Source organism: Cupressus sempervirens, chromosome 7 (genome assembly GCF_028749045.1).
Source record: "Cupressus sempervirens isolate cs-2001-9-10 chromosome 7, ASM2874904v1, whole genome shotgun sequence".
Lineage (NCBI taxonomy): Eukaryota > Viridiplantae > Streptophyta > Pinopsida > Cupressales > Cupressaceae > Cupressus > Cupressus sempervirens.
In genome coordinates this window covers 906,627,172-906,636,789 of record NC_143124.1, presented here as the reverse complement: position 1 = coordinate 906,636,789, position 9,618 = coordinate 906,627,172, and the positions used below count along the sequence as shown (strand labels likewise).

Sequence of the window (9,618 nt, the reverse complement as noted above, 5' to 3'; positions counted from 1 at the left end):
TCTTTACGTTTATGTGTGCATGTATATAATTCAAACAATACAATTCAAAATGGAATGTTTCCTCTTTAAATGTCAGTTTTAAGAGATAAAATGGAAGATTTTTTCAACGACAGTTATTTGTTATTTTGAATTTTTTAAAAGTTGGCTTTTAATTTATTTTTTTGTGGAAATTGATTGTTTTCTTTGTAGAGCCATATAGTATAGAATGTTTCTATGTAGATTTTTCCTTTTTGTTGATGCTTTCCTTAGATTTGATTTCTTGTTTTTACCTTTTTTATAATGATTTGTAGTGGAAGGTTGTTTCCTTTTAGAAATGTAGACTGTGTCTATATAAAAAATTTAATATATCTAATCATAGCTGAAATTTGTGATATATATTTGAAACGGATTTCCATAGACAACCTTCTCAAATTCTCTTTGTTTGGATTTTATGTTCTGTTCCCGCAATCATTTCCTAGAGAAATTGGAAATATTGAGTTTCTTGCAGTTCCTATTCCTGGCGTGCATCCAAATTGCAGATTTTTCTTTGAGCTGTAAGTGCTGAACTTCTCGTAACCGTTTTTTAGCATTAAATTCATTTTAGTGGGAAAACAGTGTTATGATTGCATGGGCAATTCCTGCATCGTGGCAGTTGAACAGATTAAGGTTTCTTTTTCTTATTAAGCCTTTCACTGCTAGTCTCATGAACAAATTGGTCAAATATCTAACGACGGGTTCCATTTTTCTCAGTAGCAATTTGAATTTAAGCACAAAGCATGCATTAAATGCACCAAAAAGAATATGTCTCCAGAGCTCTAAAACAATGTCAATAGTTGCAGATGAACCGTTGGGCATTGACACAAGTTTCTTTTTTCCCTTTTCGTACTTGTTTTATAGGATTCTGTCTGACATCACTCTCATGGCTCTATACCTGTGAAGCTTTGCAGTATAACGTATATAAATAATCTGATCAATGGAAGGATTTCTTTAAATACGGGCAACCTCAGCAATATAAAACATCTTGAGTTGTCCAATGATATATTGACTGGAACTGTACCTCATTACTGGGGTAATATTAGGCATTTAGGTTACCTTAGGGTTTCATTTGGCATGCTTCAGGGGCGTGTTCCTAACGATTCTGTAATGGGTAGATTTGGTAAGGGATTCTTTGTGGGGAATGGAGAATTAGGTGGGCGTTCCTTAAAGATAGTTTCTGAAGGACCTGCATCAGTTGTATCTCTGGCAACAAGTTCTCTTGGGGGTGAGAGAACAAGGGTATTAAGTGCCTCTGGAATAATTGCCATTGTAGCAGCTGCTGTTATAGCTGTAGCTGTATGCGTCATTACATTAATAAATGTGAGATCAGTTGGGAGAAAAAACAGAGAATCGCTCGTTTATGAGAGCACGCCACCTTCTCCAGGCTCGAATCTGATTAGTGGGAAGCTTGTTTTCTTCAGCAAAACCCTGCCATCAAAGTATGAAGATTGGGAGGCAGGGACCAAGGCTTTGCTTGATAATGAATGTTTGATTGGAAGTGGTGCCATTGGGAGTGTACATAAAGTATCTTTAAATGAAGGATTAGTTTTTGCAGTAAAGAAGCTGAAAATACCAGGCAGATTAAAAAAGCTAGAAGAATTTGAACCAGAGATTGTCCGTCTTGGCAACCTTCAACATCCTAATCTTGTTGCACTCCAGGGATATTATTGCTCATCAACTATGCAACTCATTTTTGCAGATTTCATTCCTAATGATAATCTTTACAATCATTTGCATGAAAGGCATCCAGAGAACTCACACTTGAGTTGGGGTAGACGTTTTAATATTGCCTTGGGAACTGCTAAAGCCCTTGCATATCTCCACCATGACTGTAAACCTCCCATATTACACTTTAATGTCAAGTCAACAAATATTCTCATTGATGATGATTTTGAGCCCCACTTATCAGATTATGGACTTGCCAATCTGCTGCCAATGTTAGACTCATATATATCTCCGAGTAGGACATATTATACTGCTGTTGGCTATGTTGCACCAGAACTTGCCCGACAGAATTTGAGCTCAAGCTTTTTAACCGAAAAATGTGATGTATATAGTTTTGGGGTGATTCTGATGGAGCTCATTACAGGACGGAGACCAGTTGAAAGCCCTGATTCTGATGTGGTACTTCTTTGTGAGTATGTGAGATCTTCTCTTGAACGTGGGGATGTAGGAGCATGTATTGATCTAAATTTACTGCAGCAGTCTGATGATGAGATCATGCAGGTCTTGAAATTGGGACTTATTTGCACTGCCCAAACACCTTCGAGAAGACCCAGCATGGCAGAGGCTGTTCAGTTTCTTGAGTCAATCATATCCGATTCAGAGTTGCAATAAGCAAGCAAATTTGCTATACATTTTTGGCGACTTCGATTTAGCTTCCTCTGTAAAATGCAGAAAATGTTTTGGTTTTATGCATATTTCCATCAAGGTTTAGGTTTTTCAATTATGTATTCCTTCAAAGTTTATTTGATTTCTCTTGTATTAGACACTCTATGCTTTCAATTATGTATTCCTTCAAAGTTTATTTGATTTCTCTTGTATTAGACACTCTATGCAAGAAGTTAACCTAATGGTTTTCTTGAAATTATTTTTAACTTCGTCATCAATTTCAATCTGAATTTCAGTTCAGGGATTCCGATATTTATCTTCTAAATGGTGCAGAATGGTTGTCCTAAATTTGGTTCCAAGCATATGTACAATCTGTGCTAGCTCCTATTTGCCGGAAATGTATCCTTTTTGGGTGTCTTCAGAATTGGATACCAGGTGGTAGTCTAACAAGCATTTTGTTTCCTTTTCATATGGAAACCAGATTCTGAAGGAAACATTCAAGGTATTGGTTGGCTATGATCTCGTATTGTTCAATACAATTCTTAAATACAGTGTGTCCAGAAAAGATTAGAGATATCCTGCAGCTTAATCCTCTGATAATTTCAGTATTCAATGTGTTGAGAAGATTCCATTCAGGTTTATCATATTTCCCAATTTAAATATTTTCAAAAACCGAGTGTTTATAGTAGTGTAGAATCATCCATGAAATATAACAACCTCATATTTTTCAATTAACTGCATTGCTACTAATCTCATTTTAATCACAAGCAAGCAATTTTATACTACAATAAATGTTTTGAAATCTGTAGCTCACTAGAGAGGATAGTTTTTAAACAAGAGCGTACATGGACAAGCACAAATCATCTGCAAAATTAAGGTGCGACTTGATGCTAGTTATATTTTCTCTGTCTAAAATTTTACAACATTGTGGATCTTACCAACTTTATCACGGGATTAAAACCACTTTGGCACTTCAGCTAATCTTAAATGCATATGGAAAATGTAAATTTAGAAAGAAGTTGACGTCTTTACCAGAGAGGACAACTAGAGCTACATTTGATATCATATAGATGGTACTAGAAACATTAGGAATTTAAATAAGCATAATAATTTAGTGCAACTCCATGTAGAAATAAGCATAATAATTTAGTGTAACTCCATGTAGAAGAGGTCAAACTTATTTGGATGTAAGTTGTAATTTTAATATGTTTGCTCCTTAAAAGGTAGATGTGTCCCACACCTCATCTATAGTCTTTTGAGGAATTTATGATCCACAGCTGTTAATAATAATGCATGTATCTAAAGAGGATTAGTTGATCTCAATATATTTGAGAAGTGGAGATTGTGAAGTCGAAATCTTCAGGAAAATTGACTTAATAACCGTTTGTTATTCATGCCTATATCTTGATGAACAATGATTTAGCATTTCATCTCTCTTTCTCTATCATTGCATGTGCCATCATGTTATGCATGTCAATAATCTTCAAAACCTTTTCAACTTGTGCGTTGGTATTATGTCTGGGACATCAGGTTTGCCCATTGTCTTTGTCACCTCTTAGTGACTAGTGGCTTCAGTGGGCTGCCTCCATGCCTTCTACTGTCTCCTTAGATCCGTTTTTATTTTAATGTGATGTTGAAAGTCATTATATTCAGACATATGGACAAATATTAACACCGTAAACCATGCCATATTTGATGCTTCCTTTTTCTTTTCATAGACAAGGCGCTATCATGGCTTTGATAATAGACTTCACTGTCTTATTTCTCTTATTAATATTTAGCTGTCTCTTCGTGAACTTGCCTTTCTCTGTGAACCCTCAATAGTCAACAGTCATAAGACTTCTGAAACATGTGAGATTTTCCTATGCTTCCATCCCTGACTGTGATTTTCTACATTAATGGCTGTCTTTTCTTTACTTTTTTTCTATCAAACATTTTTGTGATGGAATATCTGTCTTACTTGCAAATCACAATTTCTTCACAAAACCTTTGAACATTCCGATCAGATCTTGTGCATCGAAACCATTGCTAAATTCCTTTTGCTTTTGGAGCTTGCCACTGATCTCTTGATGCTATCATTTTCATACATCACTGTAAGATCAAGAAAATACAATAAGTAGTTTCACCACTATCAAACAAGACAGTCATGACAGGGGTATCTGTTCTTTGAGACAAAAAAAGTTATCCCTTCTCCCTTATCTCACATTCTATACCGAGATACTATCATTCCTTTCAAGAATTGTGTTTAGTTATTCTCTCATCTTCACACTTCCATCTTTTCAGGATATTTGACCTCACTATTTTGTCTTATTTGACCTCACTATTTTGTCTTATTGCCCTTTCATTTTGCTATCATTATTGTCATGATCATTGAGCACTATTCATTGTTCTTGTTAAGCTTGCACATGGTTTCTTTAGTGCTACACTAGCACTTGTACCTGCGGGTCCAAGATTACGCCGATTGTTATGCTGAAAATTGTGTGTAGAAAAGGATATTGAATCGACAACAAATGTGGACGATATGTTTCAAGATTTATGGGAACAAATGTTATTAAGGAGTCTTAGGAAACTATAACGAAATACTTATCAGTGAAATCCAAAGTATCAAGTGCATATGAAGCATTATAAATTCTACAGACATAATTAAGGGGCATCAATAATAATGTAAGGAATCATGTTTTGATGCTATGATAAACAGTACTGCCAGTGTAAGTCCAGGTAATCATGGCATATATTATTTGAATTGCAGATGGAAAAAGGGCTGAAAAGTATGTAAATGACATGGTTGTGTTAAGTACATAGATGGTGTGTCATGCTATATTTGATCTGAACAAAATTGCAACAGCTGGGCCTATTCGTATTACAGTTGGATGGCATCTAATTGCTACAAAAGGCTTGCATAAACTTCAGATGATGCATTTAATTGCTACACAACTATTGCATAAACTTCAGATGAGACCAACAGTAACTTCTCCATCGCTGATTTGACTTGAATTTCCTTCAGCAAATTAATACTTTTCAAAAATACAGATTTATAAGGTTCTGATGCAATAACAAAAAACTGGCATATTTGATTTCAGATGAACATTGCCTTTTAGACTTCAGATGAAAGTTGATTAAGACCAACAGTAGCTTCTCCACTTCAGATGAAAGTTGATTAAGACCAACATTATCTTCTCCATCGCTGATTTGAACTTCCTTCAGCAAATTGATACTTTTCAAATCTGAATACAGATTTATAGGGTTCTGATGCAGTAACAGAAAACTGGCATATTTGATTTCAGATGAACATTGCCATTTAAAAACTTCAGATAAAAGTTGATTAAGACCAACAGTAGCTTCTCCACTTCAGATGAAAGTTGATTAAGACCAACAGTAGCTTCTCCATCACTGATTTGACTTGAGAAGGAAATTGATACTTTTTAAATACAGATTTATAGGGCTTTGATGCAATAACAAAAAAACTGGCATATTTGATTTCAGATGAACATTGCCATTTAATTAACTCTGAAGTTAAACAGAGCAATCGTGTAGTCTTAATAATAAAATTGACAAGGTTACAATTTGTGAAGTGTAATCTAAAATATTGATGTTAAAAAATTTATATGGTTGAATTCAAAAGTAACAGTTATTATTCATATGGATTGAAAATTTAATGTAGAGTGTAATCTAAAATATTGATGTTAAAAAATTTACATGGCTGAATTCAGAAATAACGCTTATTATTCAAATGGATTGAAAATTTAATATCTCAAACCTATCAAAATCCAAAATAATGATCTCACAAATCTAAAAAATAACATTTATTGTCATAATTTATATGTGAATATAACCACATATGAAGAATATCATTATATTGATCTCACAAATCTAAAAAGGAAAATTTATTGCCATAATTTATATGTGAATATAACCACATATGTAGAATATCATTGACTTTAATTACTGTGAAGTGTGATTACTGTGAAGTGTGAACAGGTTTACTGCATTTTCCAAGGGTAGAATGGGTACTTCAGGAGTGGAGGCAGGTGAAATATTTGTTTATCTCATTCATGCAGTCTAGAAAACACTAGACATAAAATATAATTTTTAACATTTCTAAAATAGTGAACCAGAGCTATACATGCACATGTTTAAGAATATAACCAGAGCTATACATGCACATGTTTAAGAATATCATATTCAGGAGAGGACAGTGGTTTGGATGTTTTGTGACTCATTGGTTGTAATAATGTAGAAGCATTTTCAGTCAGTAATTGCTGAAGTACACCCTTGTCAATGAAATCAAGCACGATGCCTTCTTAATATGTTGTTCAACTGTGCACAACCTTATAATGATGTATGCACGTATTTTTATACAAAGTAACATATATGTAGAGGTGCGAACTAACAGTGAACCATCTCAAGCAAAATTGGTTTGCTAAGGTCTTTTTGCATAGTTACAAACTATACATATAAACAGCTTTTCAGCACCTCTATTTGGCACAATGCAAATTATAACGACTATCCTGGTAACCAAAACCTTGTGTCCTGCTCAGAATATTCTAAAATGAATTCTTCAGTTCAATCTATTTTCTCTCAGAATGATCAGAAATGGCCCCTCTGTTAGATAAAATTTATATAGACAAAATTCTATGATTTGTTGATAGATTACATAAATATAGTTGTACCTCAAAGTATAGAAAAGAATGATATAATTGAAATACATCAAATCGTTTTAAAAATCAAATCAAATATATGTAAACCTCAAAACCTTATAAATGATATATAGTTTAAATAACAAATAAGATGTAAATCAAATAAACGAAATCACTGTGCAAAACTGAAGCCGGCTGTGTATAATTCCAATCATCCTACAAATTAACACTGCAACCACCATCCAAAAACAGTGGATGAAGATACGAGCACCCGAAGAAGAGCGTTAGCTTGGTATTTAGGGAATTATCTATTCACTCTTCCACAATAGCCAAAGCATCTGTGTCTCACAAAAGGGCACGTCTTGTCTCTTTTGTAATCTGCTTCAACAACGGCAAGCAACATTGTGTCCAGTCAGCGGACCAACAAGCACAAAGTCTCTGCAACCTGCTCTAGGAGAATGGACGGCAAGGATGATTAAAGATGAAAATCATTTCATAACCTGTAGAATTCTAACATTCAAAATTACTTTTCTTCAATAAAATTATTTATATCAATATTTTAACATATAAAAAGTGTGCAATCTATAATGATTTAGATTTTTAAAATTTCAAACACTAAAAAATGCAAGGTTGACGACTGGTCAAATTGTCTGTACATATCCATGTGACATAACCAAATTACAAAGATATTGCGGACAAAGTAAGGAGAACATGGAAATGTTTGATTTATTCATATTTCTTTCTTATAAACATGATTCGTACTGATACTCTTCTCCAAGTTTATTTGTTTTTCAACTTAAAAAATGATGGCATTGAAAAAGGAGATTCAAGAAAGAGTCACAGTATAAATATCATAGAACCCATGAATACGTTGGGGATTCTCCCCACAGACACTATTACTGTAAGAATCAAAACCCATGGATTTTTAACTACAAAAATTAAAAAAACAATAGTATTGAATCGGATTTGGTTTAATAGGTTATTTCAAATTGCAAATGATAAACTTGACGCAAATATGATAGCAATGTACATGAGATTCAGCACTTAAGGTATGACTCAAAAACATTAGGGTGGAACCATTTGCACAGGCTGTTGGACAGTCACACTAGCGGGATATGAAGTGGAGGTTGTGGCATTCTGTTGAGTGGCATATAGCTGCATCTGATATGTGCAAGTGACGGAGTTAGAGCCCATAGGTAAAAGATCAAATCAAAAATTAATTAAAAAGTATTGAATGATATTACAGATGCAATATAATACTGTAAAAGACATTTCAACATGGGAATGATTTGTACCTGTCTTTAATTTGAGCATCAGTAATAAAGGAAGAAACTTAAAAACTTGAATACATTTCAGGATTAATTTATAATACAAACCTAAATTAGCGAAGAGTGAAATTTCAATTAAAAAAGGATGAGCTGTTACAGAGATAACTAACAGAGGTCATTGTAACGTCATAGAAACACAAAGTGTTTTTTCAAATCAGTGAATGCTAACTATATGTGTTGATCAAGGTCAATTATGTGCACAAGTCTGTGCAGATTCATAATCTGATTCTAGAATTAAATACAAGAATATTGCCATTTCCTTGAGCATTACCTGCCTAGCTACTTGAGAGACAAGTTATGCAAATTATAAGCATAGTTATGCCAGCAGAGTCCTTCTTCACAACGATTATATATATATATGCTATTACAAAGAACATTCATTGAAGACCAGAGTCAGATTACTGTCTTCTTTGTTGTGATAAGGTTCACTATTGTCAATTGATGTCTATGAAACAAGAAAAATACTCTCAGCTCAAAATATGATAAAAAAGATTACACTGGAAGAATGCATTTGAATGTTGATAAATTATCACATAATTTAATGTGATAGTCAAACAAATCTGACATGATTTTTAGAATTTACTCTAAACTCGGTACACATTGTTCCACATCTGTGCACTTCAACTAGTGCGGATATTATGTTGACAACTCATGTTTCAGCAAAGAAAAGAAAAATAGGCATCTCTTTGAAGAAGATTTATGGCTTGTAGTTGTAAATACTGATGCAGCTTTAACCTTTACAGGATTGTATACATTGGATTCTGCCTTTTCATCCTCTACCACAAGTTGGAATGGTAAGGTCTAGGTCCCTAGAAGCTCAAAAACCAGAAGGCAATTTATGCATGATCACATGGTGGTTTGGTAATAGAGCAGGTTTGGCTGAAGAGATATGTATGACTTAGGGTGTTATTCCTAGTTTTGGGGAGAAAATACTAGTATGAAAAAGAAGGCAATGATCATCTTACTTGAGGATAACAAAAGTTGTGCAATATTACACACACTGGCCATAATGATGCAATTATAAAAACGTTGATATGATATGGAAAATACCATTTATGATTTATCTACTTAAAGAATTTTCTGCAGGAATTATTGACATGATTGGATATTACTTGGTCAGTTTGAGATAAATGATAATGAAGGGCATCAAATTTAAATTTGCAGGCCTCAAATTTCTTTTTCTAAATACTAATTATTTGTTTAATATCATTTATTTATAGAGATTTGAATGGAATAGGGGGATGTATGATCCAGATGGTGTATGAGAAACTCCAGCTCAATTTGTTGACTATTACAAGTGTACACAT

At 33.7% G+C, this 9,618-nt stretch overlaps 1 protein-coding gene and 1 long non-coding RNA gene across 2 annotated transcripts in view; one reads left to right on the top strand and one right to left on the bottom strand.

Moving 5' to 3' along the window:
* Window positions 1-418: 418 nt before the first annotated feature.
* Window positions 419-2,507, top strand: LOC149550447 (putative LRR receptor-like serine/threonine-protein kinase At1g12460). The gene has a single exon (XM_089795086.1). The coding sequence runs from the start codon at window positions 1,090-1,092 to the stop codon at window positions 2,350-2,352; it is 1,263 nt and encodes a 420-aa protein (XP_089651212.1). The 5' UTR covers window positions 419-1,089; the 3' UTR covers window positions 2,353-2,507.
* A 4,518-nt stretch (window positions 2,508-7,025) lies between these two features.
* LOC149550446 (uncharacterized) overlaps window positions 7,026-9,618 on the bottom strand; it is a 4,936-nt gene continuing 2,343 nt past the window's right edge. Inside the window, exon 3 of the long non-coding RNA XR_016354207.1 lies at window positions 7,026-7,428. This is a non-coding gene — a long non-coding RNA (uncharacterized LOC149550446). The remainder of the gene's footprint in view (window positions 7,429-9,618) is intronic.

Coding starts and splice junctions, on each gene's coding strand:
- LOC149550447 (XM_089795086.1), top strand. CDS start 1,090: ATGCTTCAGGGGCGTGTTCCTAACGATTCTGTAATGGGTAGATTTGGT.